The sequence below is a fragment of the Pollicipes pollicipes genome, unplaced genomic scaffold, assembly GCF_011947565.3.
Source record: "Pollicipes pollicipes isolate AB1234 unplaced genomic scaffold, Ppol_2.1 Scaffold_7262;HRSCAF=8765_pilon_pilon_pilon, whole genome shotgun sequence".
Taxonomy (NCBI): Eukaryota; Metazoa; Arthropoda; class Thecostraca; order Pollicipedomorpha; family Pollicipedidae; genus Pollicipes; species Pollicipes pollicipes.
Window position 1 is genome coordinate 12,148,477 of NW_023597055.1, and position 15,534 is coordinate 12,164,010.

The 15,534-nt window shown below is 57.4% G+C and overlaps 1 protein-coding gene and 1 long non-coding RNA gene across 2 annotated transcripts; both read right to left on the minus strand.

Annotated features, from left to right (window-relative positions):
- Positions 1 to 3,922: 3,922 nt before the first annotated feature.
- LOC119113443 (phosphatidylinositide phosphatase SAC2) lies at positions 3,923 to 6,858 on the minus strand. The gene is made up of 4 exons (XM_037237756.1): positions 6,788 to 6,858; positions 4,648 to 6,328; positions 4,311 to 4,431; positions 3,923 to 3,987 (listed from the first exon to the last, which is right to left on the minus strand). The coding sequence occupies exons 1-4, from the start codon at positions 6,856 to 6,858 to the stop codon at positions 3,923 to 3,925; spliced, it is 1,938 nt and encodes a 645-aa protein (XP_037093651.1).
- Positions 6,859 to 7,244: 386 nt separating this feature from the next.
- LOC119113770 (uncharacterized) lies at positions 7,245 to 13,075 on the minus strand. Its single transcript, XR_005095959.1, has 4 exons — positions 12,980 to 13,075; positions 10,948 to 11,101; positions 10,519 to 10,597; positions 7,245 to 7,413 (listed from the first exon to the last, which is right to left on the minus strand). It is a non-coding gene; the product is annotated as an uncharacterized LOC119113770 (long non-coding RNA).
- Positions 13,076 to 15,534: the final 2,459 nt, after the last annotated feature.

Below are 15,534 nucleotides of genomic sequence, written 5' to 3' on the forward strand. Positions count from 1 at the left end.
TGACGTGATGTGACATGAAGGGAGCCTCGACAGCGCGGCGAACCGTCGCTCCGCTGAAGCCGGGCGATGACGCAGCCAGTGCTTAGCTCAGCGTCTGCAGGGCCAGGCGTCACTGTTCCCGGCGCGGCGTGGGAACAGTGCGCACGGTCGGTTGTCCTCTTCAGGGTGCGCCGACAGCAGCGCACCGTGGCCCGCCGTGCGCAAGTCTCAGATGCGTACCACCGTCTAGATTACAGAGCATTATTTGTTATGTGTAGCTAATGCGGTCGTTCGTCGATGACGCCGTCAGCGTCTCCCCCAGCGACACTGTTACGTGTTGAAGTCACTGGGCCGTGAATCGTACCGCGTTCTCGCGCCGCACAGGCTGCCCAGGACAGGCCCCGGACCACACACCGACGTCCGAGGCTGAACCCTCCAGCGAGCTGACGCGGGGTGTGCTGGCGACCGCGCCGGCGGCCTGCGGCTAGGCCAGGCCCCGTTGCCGAGGATGCAATAGGTGGCGTGCCATCACCACGGGAGACACCTGGGTGGAAGACTTGGAAGACTGCTCGGCCGTCACCACGGTCCAACGTGGGCAAACGCATCCATCACGGGTGTGCCGCGCGTGTGGCCCCGACCCAGCGCGGCACGGTGGCACGCCCTCCCTGGAACCGCAACGGCCTATCCGCCCCTGCCTCAGACTATTGTGGCGGACATTTCAGCCACGTTGACGCTTGGGAGCGATGCATTACCAACACATCTGTTGAATTTGTGCTGAGTGGACGCATTGCATGTTTGTGGCAGGGATATCGTTACTTGTTAACTGTTTTCGTGCGAGTGTTGCCCGGCCATGCGCGTTTGGGCCATATTTATTACAGAGGACATTTATATGCATAGAGTCGTGATACATGACGGATGACCGTGATAATGACATACGACCGTGATACGTGACCGATGCAACAGACAGGCGAGACTTGCCGGCAATACATGACTGAACCGGACCACAGGCGCGGTAAGCGACGGCAGTGACCAGCAGCCGCGACTCCTACGGTGATCTGGATCGGACTGGAACGTCCGATCCCTACCACCGCCAGCTGGCGTCACGGGGCACCGCCGAGGCTTCTTCCCTGTCGTCACGCTGAGGCTGTCTGGAAAGCGCACGCCGTCTCCCTGTCCCACAGCACCGAGGGCGGGCTGGCCGAGTTCACCGGACGGCCTCGGCTGAGTCCAGCGGCCGAGTGAGTCAGCGCTGATGGGTTCCGCCACGGTCGCAGCGGTCGATGTGGTCATCCGAGTTGAGGTCCTTTGCGTCGTGCCGTGGATGTGGTCGTGGACGGAGCAGCTTACACGATACGCCGCGCAGCCACCAACGCAAATTGTTCACAGGTTCGCCCCACTCCGCCATTCAGCAGACGCAGCGATCATTTCATGCTAACGCGGCTGACATCCGTCTGCCGTCGCCCGCGGCAATGGTGCCCGTGGCACAGCAGCGAGTACGAGGCGGGCAGAGCGACAGGCGCTGAAGCTCGGGTCACACATACCCTCGACAGATGTCCCTACCGACGTCGCTCGGTCGGCGGCGGCCCGGTCGATGGCGGCTCATCGCCAGAGTCCGGCTCAGCGCACCGATCGCGGCGCTGGGGACCTCCGGGACCAGCGTTCGGCAGGCCAATCACGACCTCTCCTTACATCACGCCGCTGGCGGCTGCCGGCACGGCGCCTGATTCTGGGCGCGCGAAATAAATCGGGAACGAACTAACGAGCAGCAAACATCTCGGTCGTGCGAGTGTTTTCCCCCGACGGCGTGGCGTTACGAAAGCATTACGACGCTGGCAGCGCAGCGGAGGTGGCGCGTACCGCATTGTTCGGGGCGCGGCTCACGCCCTCGGCGTCCCCGAACCGGGCCACCGAACCAACCCGAAACCCGGCCGCCAGGCGCCGGTGGCAGACCCGTGCCCGACGCATGTGGAGTAGACCAGTCACGACTCCTCGCCGCGCCGCCACCGCAGGCGCGCCCTGTGAGAACTCACGGAGAACGCCGACCGTCGCCGACAGAACGGTGTCATCGACCCGAGCTCGCCTGGCGGGGCGATGCTCGAAGCTGGGCCGCATCGAGCACAGCGCCGTCGCACTAATGTGCGCTACACGAGGATGGCCACTAAGCTACAGCCGTTGCCTCCAGCCATAAAGGCACGAACAAATTACTCGTGTCCAGTAGTACTATGCACGGAGAGGTAATGTTTTAAGCGAGCTAAATAAAAGATAAATACAACTTAAAATTCGTCATTCAAACTTGAGGTGTCAACGTGATTACCATCAAATGCGTGATAACGCCATAATTCAACGTTACAAGAGCAACATCCATATCTCCGACGCATCCCGCCACGGCGCATGCTCAGCTGTATTCTCAACGAACATAGTACCACATCGCTGCATAGACTTGTACCAGCCAGCACAAACACTTCAGCGTAGCATAAAATGAATAAGCACACTAACACACGTCCTGCCGTTATGCGCAGTAAGCAAACGCGTAAAGAACATTATGCTTGCAAACTCACGGAAAAACTGATCAGTTGCATATGACTGTGGCATAAATACAAGCCAAATGTTGCGAAATCATACTGAATCCGACCACATCACCCTGGTCTGTGCGCCTCCCCTGATAATGCAGCGACGGTGTCGTCGGTGCCGACATCACGCGACGGACGAGCGTCCTCCGCGGGGCCCAAGCCAAGCCGACAACACCGCGCGCCAGAGCCCTGCCGGACATCCCACCCTGCGACTAAGTACGGCGCTGAAGGACTGGTCCGTGGCAGCCAGCCGCACGGCGTCGGCCTGCCACGACCCGGCGCTCTGTGATAAGTACCCTGGCCGCTCGTGTGATAAGTACGGTTGGCCGACGGTGCGCGCGGGCGCGAGAGGGGGAGAGGGGGGGGGGACAGCTCCGCCTGTTGGCGGCCCAGACCCAGAGCCCGGCCCGCCCGGGGCACCGGCGGCGCGTGACGCGGCCGGCTGCGGCCACAGCGGGCCGCGAGCCTGGCGAACGCCCGCACACGTCCGCCGCCCCTGCGCCCTGACAACTGTGCCGCGGTGGGTTGGCCAGCACGCCGACGTCCCCTGCTCCACATGCCTGCCGGTATTGAACCAATCAGGCACGCTCAACGTCCAGCAGCCCCTCCGGAATGATAACGCACGGATATCGCTACGAAACACCGCGTGCTGTTTGATCTGTTTGCTAATACTGACCGGCTACCGCCACTGTGGAGCGACCTCTGCCTCGCCGTCAACGGCCGCGCGCCGCGCCCGGTCCCCCACAGATCTGACCTAACGCCGAGTGACGCGCGTCTTTGGTTGCGAGTGCTGGCCCGAGCCCGGCGGCCGCACGCTGCTTGTCGCTGCGCCGTCAGACGGCGCTCGCGGCCGTGCGCTGCTCGCCTGCAGCGGCGCCGGCTTCCGGTCGCCCCACCGACGCAGGCTGTTCGACTTGACGATGCTCCCTGGACGACTAGCCCGCCCCTCCCCGCTGTGCTGACAATGTGCGACGCGCCGCCGCTCCCGCGGCGGCTGCGGACTGACAGTACGCCGGCGCCCGTCAGCTAGACTAGCGCGCTGTCAGAGTGCCGACATGTTCCAGATTGTGCGGTGCCGCGCGCGCTACGTGCCGTACACCTGACAGCTGCATGAGTATATGGAAGAGCTCGAGGTTCGCATAGTTCTCCGACGGGGTCCGGGAGAGCGAATCGTTTGCATCTTGGAACAGCATGACACGCGCTGACAATGCAGCAGACCTCTTTCCCGCGGCTGCGTCCCGCTTCAGCTGTTGTAAGCCTGCTGACGGTCAGCCTCTCTCGGAGCCGCACCAGCCTCACCTACGGCGCTGCCCGCTAGCTACGACACTGAACGATCTCCTACCCCGCTGCCAAATATCCTACACCGCCGCCGGTTACCCTACGCCGCCGCCAGAGCTCCTACGCCGCTTGTAGCTGCCCTCGGCCGCCGCCAGAGGTCCTACAGCAGGGTGACGCGCGTGCGTGAGGCGGCGATCCGCTGCCGGAGCAGGTCGCTGAGCTCGAGACGGCGCGGCGCCGACGGCTGGGCGGCGGCCGAGCCGAGCCGCTGCACGCCGCGCGCCAGCTTCGAGAAGCCCACCAGAACGGTCTCGCGCGCCGGGCTGGCCAGCGGCGAGAGGGCGGAGCCGAGCAGCGCCAGGCCGCCGGCCGGCCGCTCGCCGCCCGACACTGTGATCTCGGGCACGACGCCGGCCGGTCGCTCCTCCGTCGCCGCGGCTGCAGCGGCGGCGGCGGCCTGCTCGGGCGACGCCTCGACCTCACCCGCCGCCGGCGGCGGCCGGCCGGCCGGCGAGGCCGAGCGCGCGATGATGCCGGCGCTGTCGATGAGGAAGTCGTCGGAGGCCGGCGCCGTCCGCTCCGGCGAGTTGCGCTGCGTCACCGACTGCGGCGCGCCCTCCGCGGCCGGCCGACCGCCGCGCTCGCCGTCCCACAGACGCAGCCGCTGCGGCAGCCAGCCGGCGACGCTGGTGACGGCGCGCGAGCCGGCCGTGCGGATGCCCGCCTGCGGCTCGTCCAGCCAGCGGAGCGGGCCCCGCCGCGAGCTGGCCAGCGCGGCGCGCGAGCGGCGCCGGTCCAGCCGGCCCTCCGACAGCGGCACCTGGTGACCAGCCGCGTCAGCGGCGCCGACCAGTGCGGCCGCCAGCGCGCGCAGCGTCTCCACCCGCTCCTCAGCGGAACCGGCGCTCACGGCGACGTTGTTGAAGAAGCGCAGCGGCGTGGCGCGCAGCAGGTGGAAGTAGCCGGCCTCGCCGCTGATCTCGTAGGAGAGGCGCAGGCAGGGTGGCCGGGCGGCGCGCGACAGCCGGGACGCCTCCAGCGGCCCCAGCTCCACGGCCTGCAGGTCCAACAGCGGCACGCGCTGGTACGACACGACCCGGTCGGCCGCCTCGTCGTAGCAGGCGACGTAGTACGAGTCGGCGGTGAGCACAAGGATCGTGTCGAGCTCGTCGTCGGCCGCGTCGGCCGCGTCGGCGTCGGCGTCGATGAGGCCCCAGGCGCCGAGCACGACCGCCGAGTCGGGCACGAGCAGGCGCTGGCAGTCGAGCAGCAGCTGGCGCACGCGCTCCACGGCCGCCGCGCCGTCCGGCTCGTCCGCGTCCGACGACGAGTCCTCGTCGAGCGGCTCGGCACGAGCCGGCGGCGGCCGCCCCAGCGTCGCCTCGATGGCCGCCTGGCGCCCGGCGTCGCGGAACCGGTTCAGGTAGTAGCGGTTGGCCGAGTTCACGCCGTCGCGCATCAGCCCCGTCCAGCGCCGCTCGCCTGTGCGCGTGAAGTCGGCCTTGAGCGCGCCCGTGCCGGCGTACTGCCGGCTCAGCGCGTCGCCCGTGTCGGCCCACATCTGCCGGAACGGCGCGCGCACCGGCGCCGGCAGGCCGTCCGGCGTGGCCACGCCCAGCTTGGCCAGCTGGGCGGTGAGCGCGGCGCGCGCCAGCGCCGTCTGCACCACGTTGGTGCGGTCCAGACAGTCCATGCAGCTGACGCGGAAGACCGCGTGCTGGCGGCACAGCGCGCCGCGCTCGTCGGCCCACGCGAAGCCGGCCGCCTGCACGTCGTCGGCCAGCGCCGCCAGCAACAGCGCCACGTTCTCGAAGCGCAGGCCGCGGCAGTGCTCGTGGAAGTCGAAGCCGGTGAACGTCAGCTCAGGACAGTCGTAGGTGAGCGCGTGGTCGAGGTACGCGTCGGCGATGACCGCCTCGCGGCCGGTCTGGTCCACCAGGCTGACGGCGTGCACGGCGCCGTACCGCTCGCGCTCGCCGTCCACGTGGCGCCGGAACGCCGCCTGGGTCTCGACCGGGTCGCGCTCGAGCCGCGGCGGCGGCCGGTACTTGTAGCCGGGCTGCGCCCAGAACACAGGCACCGAGCCGCGCACCTGCACGAAGCTGAGGTGGTGCCGGCCGCACGTCAGCACCTGCTCCGTCTCCACGTAGTTGGCGACGCAGCCGTCGGCGTCCACGCCGCGCCGGCGGTAGCGCGTGCCGGCGCGGAAGCGGCTGCGGCGCGAGAGCAGGCTGAGCCGCAGGCCGGGCGGCAGCATGCCGTCCGGCTCAGCGATCTCGCTCACGTGCATGTAGCCCTGCACGAGCGGCTGCAGCCAGGCGGCGGCGGCGGCGGCCGGCAGCGCGCGCACCGGCTCCGTCATGGCCCAGTTCCAGCAGAAGCGCTCGTCGGGCGCGGCGCCGTCCAGCCGCCGCTGCAGCGACGACGTCAGGTCACCATCGGCGCAGTAGTAGAAGGCGTCGGCGTCGTTGAACAGCTTGAGCACCTCGTCCATGACGGGGCTGGAGGCGGGCGGCCGCCGCAGGCCGGGCACGCGCTCCTTGACCTGCGCGCCGGCCGTCTGCGCCGCCGTCACCGTCGCCGCCGTGACGCGGGTCGTCACCGTCTTCATGAGGCCCCAGGTGCGCGCCAGGCCGGCGCGCGCCTCCGCCACCGGCGGCGCCGCGCCGGCCGTGCCCGCGTGCTTCGCGCACGGCGTCAGCTGACACTCAGCGGCGTCCGGCGGCGGCGCCGCGGTCAGCGGCAGCTGCACGACGCGCGTCACCCGACGCACCTGGCCGCCGCCCGGCAGCGGGCCGACGGCGGCCGACTCGCGCACCAGCAGCAGGTGGTGCTCACCGCCGGCGACCGTCTGCAGGCGGCCGACCAGCGCCTCGCAGACGCCCAGGCAGACGGGCTCGACGGCCGAGGCCAGGTCCCAGGCGGTGCCGGCCGAGACGGCGCCGTCGCCGCGCCGCCACCACAGGCTGTGCTTGCCGCGCACCAGCACGTAAAAGTCGGCCGTCTGCACCACCTCGATCGGCGCCGCCATTGCTGCCGCGCTCGTGCCGCCGGCGCTGACGCAGGGCCGGGTGGAAAGCTGGCCCGCTCCGTTCGAGTGGGTCGGGCACAGGGGGACACTTCCGGACCAGCGTGCTCGGTGTCAGTGTAGCGCGGCTGCAGCGCTGCCGTGGACAAAATGGATCGTGGAAAGATCACGGCGGCCTGACGACCAGCCAGAGCCAGTAGAAAAGCTAGAAAACGGTAGGATCCGTGTGCGTGTCCGCCCCCACGCCTGCAAGTCTGACGTCACTCGGCCCACAAGGCAACGTCAGCTGACGCATGACGTCACTTCAACGGCCCGCGCCGATGGTTCATCTTTCAACTTCCTACTTCGCCGGTCTAAAGGCTCCACTCTGCCGCCCATTAAAAGTCGGGTTTAGTCAGCCTCGCGGTCAGCTGTAATTGTCAGCACGGCGCGACAAGGAGGAGCAGTGACGAAGCGCGGCGCCGGCGTCCGGCTGGCGGCCGGGTGACGTCACTGGTAGACGGAGGAGCCTCACACAGCTTCATTCCAGGTCGTCGTCGTCGAACAGGTCGCCAAAGTCTGAGGGGAGGCGAGCATTGTTAAGCCTCTACATGCAGACTCTTCGCTCAGGCTGTGTTTCCAGCATCATCACAACATCGCCACTACGTCAACTCCCAATTCTTATGAACACGCACAAAAATAAAGTTTATATCATATCACGAAAGAGCTGGAAAACATTGGTTGGAGCCGGGTGCAAAACTCGACGCCTCGGCGACGCCACGATATCACGCAAATACTGACGGAGAAGAAGGCGTATCGGCAGAAGTGTGCGTCGATGTAAGCAGACTGACGAGCTTTCGGGTGTACGCCATATATGAGCCAGTTTGGGTGCGTTTTTAGGGATTGGTGTCAGAGCTCATCATCCCCATGGCCACCGCCCCAGCAGTGCAGCATCCCGAAGCCAACCGCCGCCAGCAGTTCAGCACCTCCAAGCCAACCGCCCCAGCAGTTCGGGGCAAAGATGAAAGTGTGAGAACAACTCTGCGGCCCGGGCGAGTGTGCCGAGCGTGTCGGTTGCGGGCGGCTGTGCCAACGACGACTCATAAACGGATCTCAGAGCTGTTCGATCCATTTGTGTCCCCGTAAGTGACCGGTCAGCGACCTGAGGCTGCCCTTTCTCCCAACTGATCTCGATCTCGATTCTCGCAACCCAACCGATCTCGACTAAAAGACGCGTGTCCTCATCCGAGAGGGCATCGACAGCACGGCGTGAGTGTGTCCCTGTCTATTGTGATTAATATCCATTCAAAATAGACACGCTTTACCAATAATCTGTGCACGATGACCAACAACACGATTGAAATTCACCAATATCCCTGCCTTCATCACCTTTCATCAACCATGAACCTGACTGGGCCAGACACAGCGCCCGCCAATTTTGTCGTATTGTCGTGAATTTGCATACATTTGTTCTGTATCAGTGGCTCTCCGCCCGTTTTATTCACAAGAGCGTCAGTTTTCCATAACGTCCATCACACCCATTGCTATCTGAATTGGCTGCCGAAAGTGTTTGACCCCGTACGCTTTTTTGTTACCTTATCTACGCGCTAACAACGGACTACTTTTCCATTTGTCTTGTTCGTCATACGCCGTACGCAGTGTATTGGTCTGCATCTAACCTGGACTGCTGCCGGTATAAGACGATATAACGTTACGGTGACTACTATAGAAATCATTAAGTCTAAAAATTATTCATAGAGCCACATTTTTCCACATTCTGCAATAAGCGAATTTTTTGCTGCCGGCGACAGCAGCGCCTCTAGCGGCGAACTATGCCAATAGCCTTTTGCCCACGGCGAAAACACGTTCCGCTGCGGCTGCCAGACTGTAATGCTCGGTAAAACTTGCCCTTACTACCGCTCTCTAACATCATTAACCGTATAGGACGTTTAAATTACGACGCAATATGCCACAACTTTCCACACGCGGTCCACCCAAAGGCACGCAAGTCAGCCTGCAGCCGGTCGCGCAAGGTCAGAATGCCTTGGTTCAAGGTCATTCAGACGATACCTTGCCTTGCCAGCTAGTAAAAAGCATGGATCCGTTTTATCGCAGCCCCAACTCATTCCACAAACCCATGGACAACTTATTTTCACCGGCTCCACACAAACACGAAGCGCTCCCTTACCACCTCACGTAATGACAGGTGCAAATTTAAAGCCCGGCGCTGGTGCACGTTAAAACAATACGCGCACAACATTCCAAACAAAAACTAATGGAACTATTCCTAGATTACATATGCACTCAATGTCGTGCAACACCGTGAAAGGGTGGGGGAGATGCGCGACAGGCAAATTTAACTTCCGTTTTCTGGCGTTGTAATGGCAGAATACGGATGTCATTTCGTCACATGTGGTGTGCGCACCCACGTGAGCGAGATTCAGAAGGGCGTTTGCGCGTTGTCTACTTTTGTCACGTGCGCCCCAATTCCCAGCCTGTTGCAGATCCGTATCAGGCGAATAACTCTGACTGTGGCCGGTGACGAGTCGAGCTCTGTCATCTTTCCGGCCTACAGTCTTCCTTTCGTGTCCTCACTGGACCGCGGTACACTCGGTCTGACTGTGGCCGGTGACGAGTCGAGCTCTGTCATCTTTCCGGCCTAGTCTTCCTGTCGTGTCTTTACTGGACCGCGGTACAGCCGGAACACTCCACCGTCGGCGGCGTTTTCATCATCTCCCTCGCGACTTCATGGCCTTCACAGTCACGGTTTTGATCAATTTCGATCCCAGGTAGAGCGATTATTAATGTCTGCCTTCATATTTCGCTTGCTTCTGCTGACTGGCAGCGTGACACAAATCAGGAAATCTCCGATTGCCGGCGGTTCGGAGAAACTATTGTGGCTATTTCAGACCAGTGCTCAGCTCTGCTTTCCCGCGCACCGCTTTGACTAACCTTAAAATCCCTTTTAGGTTAGTCAAATCGGCTTTGTCTGATTCCGCAGTCCTTGCACTCGTGTTTGGTTCAGCCAGCTCCATCTCAGCAGCCAGGTACACACATGGTGACACTCTATGCCACTCCGCTCTGGCCAGGTAATGTGCCCACGAGCGTGATGACGTTTTGCGTCGCATATCGCATGCCGCCACGCTGTTGAAAGCGGTCTCTCGTATTTCCATGCCGTGGTCCGACAGAAGGCGACCAGCATCGGGCTGCGGTCGAGCGGCCGGACGAGAGGACTCGCGCAAGCTCAGGCATGGAAGTACCCCTCGTATGCTAACACTGTTGTGTAGCCCAGCCTTTCAGGAATTACATAATCAATGGCTTTATTGCCAAATCATCAAAATACCAGGATGACAAATTGAGCGCCAAAATGAACTTTCATTTTCACTGAGAAACATGTGTCAGGAACACTGTGGGGATTTCAAAAGCATAAAGTCTTCCAAAATGCACAGGAAATGCAAATTTGCTTAAAAGGATGGTGCTACTGTGGATATTGGATTTGCATTATGTGGTGATCATTTCTTTAATGTAGTATGCCCACAATTTTCCCGCAAATCCAAACACCCTTTTTAGACTCTGAAAGCAGCCTGATTTATTTAATATAATATCAAAATCACATTGCGCACCCAATCTCATATCAAAATCAACCTGTTGTTGGGAAAAAAACAGTTGACTGCCTAAACTCACTGTTGGGGAAGTCCGCATGTACTATCTTCTCATTGCCAGCCAGGTCCAAGATGCCAGTACGGTCCATGCCAGACATGTTCTGTGGATGGGAATGAAGGTGACAACTTGCCTACCCAAAAATGTGTCTGTTAATGAACACAACTGGACAAAAATATCAGAACCTTAAGAACAGATAAGAGTATTGGATCTTTCATAACTACACCTGTAGTGGTGGTGATAAGCTGATTGCATACTGCACAGCATCATGTGCTGCATAAGCTGCCAAACAAAAATGTCAATGACAACACTTGGCATAAGAATCTTAAGAGGTCCAATAATCTTGTACCATCACCCATAAATACATGATGCTTTATAACAATTGAAAACCAGGGCAAATTGTTTAATAAGGACATGAAAACAATTTCATTGTGACTGTTGGGAGACACTGACCTCCTCCATGGAGACATCCATAAATTGATTGGCAGCATTGTCTGGGAACATCTCATCAGCCACCACAGATGGTTTCATGATGTTTCAGCACCCGATGCCCAGTATAGCTCCACAAGAGGCTGGTGCCAATGACTTCCTATGCACTTCCAGATATCTGTGGGGGAAAGCAAATTCATGTTTAACAGCAGCACATTTCTGAAAACATACAAATTTGATTCAAATTTTCATTAACACCAAACATCACCCTAGGGTACCTTGAAACATCAAATACTTGATAACTGGAATGATAAACCTTGATAACTTTTTACATAACAGAAAGAAAATAAGCTAGACCTGCAAGGTCAAAACAAAACTTTGTTTTGGGTTTGCTTTTTCAGTTTTGGGAGGATGTCTACACAAGCCAAGCTGACACATCATGACTGGATGTTTGTGTTTCAAGCATACGTGTCATGTGCAAGCTTTGTTAAGCATAGGTTCCACAGAACATTACACATCTGAAGAACAAAAAGCATGGTAGAGTGAAAGCTTTAAGTGCAAATATGCAGGCAACATGTGAGACACAACACACTATGTGTCCCAAGTATAAACATCACAAAGTCCTTCTCACTAACTGCAGCATAGCTTACAGGCCAGAGCTGTTTGCGCATATCTAACACACACAAACCATCATAAAGGTTCTAACTGAACAAATGTTCCATCCAGTCAAGCAGGCTTATGAGCTTGGCTCTCTATCAGATCATCAGTTTTGAATCCATTGATATGACACCAGAATGCTTGGATGCATGATTCTTAGATTCCTGAGCACTTTAAGTGCCAGGGGAGCATTGCACCCAGTGGAGCACAGCATGCACATGCACAGGCTCTGCTACAGGCTCATTCCTAGCACTGACTGGACTGTCATGACTGCTGAGTTGCCACTCACATGGAAAACATTGCAGGGTGGAGCAGGGTCAACAATGGACACTAATCTAACAGACATCCAGCAATCAAATGTACACCTACTGCTAATATGCAACTGGGAGATAAACCTCATCTACCATAGGTAAAAACTTAGATAACTGGGCATGTTTTTCAGCATGATTTTGTTCTGTTTTGGTGGGTAGAACAGAATTTTCCTCACTACCTGACATAAAACAGCACCAAGGAGCAAAGCAGCCCAATAATTCTGGCCCACCAAAGCTGAAAAGCTGAATAAAAATCATCCCTACACAAATGAAATGATGAAACACATTTACAGAATTCAGATATTCAATAATTCATTAATAATCATAATACACACTATCATGGGCAGCAACATATAGCATCCAATAGCCCTAATTTGGTGACAAGACCAACAGAAAGCTGAGTAAAAATGTGATATGAAACTTAAATAATTGTGTAAAATGTCAGGGAAAACCAGTATTGATGGCCCATTGATGTAGTTACTGTACCTACCAGCATTTTTAGGGTCTGTTACTTTATTACCAGTGCATAAATGCTGCCAAGCTCATAAAAATAAGTCCCCCAGGCCCCTGTTGTAAATGATGATGACCTCTCTTGTACCAAGCCATGGTATCCCCTCCTGCCTCAAATTCTGGCTGCACCTCTATGGACAGCCCCATATTTCATCCTACCATTTACCCTGCAGATATCAGAGAAATTAGTTCAATCAACCAGAATGAGAGACAAATTGCATACATGACCTCATGAACAAACACCAGAATTTAAGTTAAAAAGTAAGCTGACTTTGAGCATCATGTAAGGCTTAAAGGAAACTTGCCTTCAGCCTGTTTTACAGCAATATCGTGGCACACAAAAACTGCCATTAAAAGTTAGATGAATCGGAAGGTTTCAGACTCCAACACTGGCAAAGACGCCATGTGCTACCCCAAATTCCGTCATAGCCAAAACGTCATGTGGCGTTGAAGAACATTACCAGAGGACAAAATAGCCTGGAACAAGTATGTCGATTCCAATTGCTTACGTTCTAGCTCTTTTTAACACCGCTTTAAAAATCCATATCGGTTCAGGAGACCGCGATGTGGTGACTCACCTCTGCTGACCACAGCGCACAATCATCGACTCCATCCAACTGCAAGCGGTGCCTCCCCCTCCCACGCAGGGGCACGAAAAGCGTAGCGCGATAAATGGCGCACTTTGTCGCAGATGCGCTGAAACACAAGGCTGTCAGAAGCAAACGTCCTTCGCGTTGTGCCGGCGGAAAATACACCATGGATGTGGTGCAAACAACCTCAAAATTTACTGCCTGCCACACTACGTGTGTTACGGACCACGCAGGGGCACGAAGTAACAAGCAGGTCCGATCGGTCAAATAGCTGACTGGTGACTGATGTGGTGATGACTTAGCCTATCTCAAAAATGCATCAACAAACGAGCTCCTTTCCAGGTTTGAGCCTCTCTCTTGGAGTTGTGAGACAGTTGGCAACGTAGCGTTCCATCTCAGATAAATGGTATGATTTAGGTACACTGCAGGGGCGCAGCCAGGGCTTTGGCAACAGGTGGAGGGGAGGGGGATAAATGGTTGACAAATGGTCCCCTGGTGGTGACAGCCCCCTCAAAAAAGGTCTATTTTGTATTAACATGGTCAGGTCACGTTCGTCAGGGAATGCTCATTATTTAATCAGAATCGATAGGTTTAAAAAATTATGTTGCGTAGTTTAGACATGCGCGTTCGCAAATTTCGAAACAAAAACCCTCACACCAGGCGCTGGAATCTCCATAGGCCGCGCGGAGTCGGTCCCGCCCCGACGCCCCGACTAAGAGGTAGCCAACAGGCGGACGAAAATGATAGCGCATCTGAAAAAGGTACCTTTGAGTCATTACAGTCGTCAATTCGTACATTTAAAAAGCAGTCGGGTTGATATTTAATTCGTGCGAATTTTTTATTGATAATGAGAGCGGTCAGTCCCTTCCAGTGCTGCAGCCACTTAGCGGTGCGCACCGCGAAGTGGTGCTGGAATCTGGTGGTGGAACTGAGAGAGAGAAGAGCCCGCCTGGCGACAGTTTGTTCATCTTTTTCTGCAGTGGAATACCAACCCTAGTTACATTTCGAGGGTCGCGCAAGATCAAAGGGATAAAGCAATACGTTAATGATGGTGTTTGCATCCTCAGTGTGTCGGATGAATAATATCACTCTCCTCCAAGAACGGCTGCTCAATACCCTTATTCACAGCCGGAGTATAGAAAGAAAGCATCACACGATGTATGTATGCATCTGCTTTATTTTCAAAAGTATTCTTGTGGCAGAAGAGGAAAGCTGGATCACATATATAGCCCCTGGAAAAATACATCCTATGGTTTTTTAATGCTGATTATGGTTATTTATTTATTTTGAATTTAATGCTATTTTTTATTTTTATGATGGTAATGAAAAAGGTTGAGAGGATATAAGATGGCAAAAAGAGGATTGTATTGTGGACTAAATTGCACGCTATCCAGGCTTTGCAATCTCATCAGCATTGCATCCTTTACCATGGAAAGGTCCCTGACGTGTTTTTGGAAGCCTTCTCCTTCCAGAGGAGTGAGCAAGCAAAGGGGGAGGTCATATTGCAACGCGTGAAGACAAATGGCACCACGGGGCATATGTATTGCAGCAGGATAATCGTGATAAACCTAGACAAAAAGATCACATTATCCGCCTTCACTCATCGTTTCCAATACACATAGCAAACTTAGCAAAGATGTTCACGTTCTACAAACCCCCATGCCGCTGGCACCAGCAGGATTTGTGTCTGTGTCTGAAACAGAAACGCGTCTCGAACTCGGCTCGGTGATCATCGTGTCACATCCCACCTACCCACCGACCGCAGCCCCATGGCTAACTTCGGCCGAGCTCAACCAGACTCGCACGCTTGCCTGGACGTGCCCTGGGCGCCTCAAGTTCAGTAGCTGACCTAGCCCGAGCTCGACCAGTGGCGCACGCTTGCCTGGACGTGCCCCGGGCACCTCAAGTTCAGTAGCTGACCTAGCCCGAGCTCGACCAGTCGCACGCTGCGTGGACGCCCCGGGCTCATTCAATAGCTCCTAACCAGCTCACGCGCGCACGCTGACCTGGGCGCCCCGGGCACCTCAAGTTCAGTGGCTGACCTAGCCCGAGCTCGACCAGTGGCGCACGCTGGCCTGGACGTACCCCCGGGCGGCTCACGTCCCCCAAGCTCAACCAGTGGCGCTCGCTGGCCTGAACGTACCCCCGGCCTCAGGCCCAGCAGCTGGCCTGCCCCGAGCTTGGTGATGTCACACGGCCCGGACGTGCTGCTCGTGCGTGCGTGCTGCCGGGCGTGCTGCCCTCGTCGCTCGGCAGGGCCCAATGGACCGCGCACTGTGCAGTCAGGGGTGTCACTTCATATACTTTCGGCGGGCCCGAGCCCCCAATGCTGACCTACCCCCCCCCCCTACACACACAATGCTCCTCTGAGCTCCCTTACAGCATACAAGCAAAGAGGAAATACTGGGTCAAATCTATTCCTAAACTATTGGTGTGCTAGGTGGCAGGTACCTAATCATATCACTTTTAGGGTCATGCTAATTTGTACCAAATGGTGGCATGTGGGTGCTTAATGTTTTTGCCATGCTAACTCCGTTATATGT

What these genes read in the sequence shown, in the direction of transcription:
- LOC119113443 (XM_037237756.1), bottom strand. Translation starts at nt 6,858, where the DNA reads ATGGCGGCGCCGATCGAGGTGGTGCAGACGGCCGACTTTTACGTGCTG. An exon ending in CTGACGCGGCTGGTCACCAG is followed by an intron (nt 4,432 to 4,647) that starts GTGCCGCTGTCG and finishes GGCGCGCCGCAG; the next exon opens with TCGGTGACGCAGCGCAACTC. An exon ending in CCGGCCGCCGCCGGCGGCGG is followed by an intron (nt 3,988 to 4,310) that starts GTGAGGTCGAGG and finishes ACCCTGCTGTAG; the next exon opens with GACCTCTGGCGGCGGCCGAG.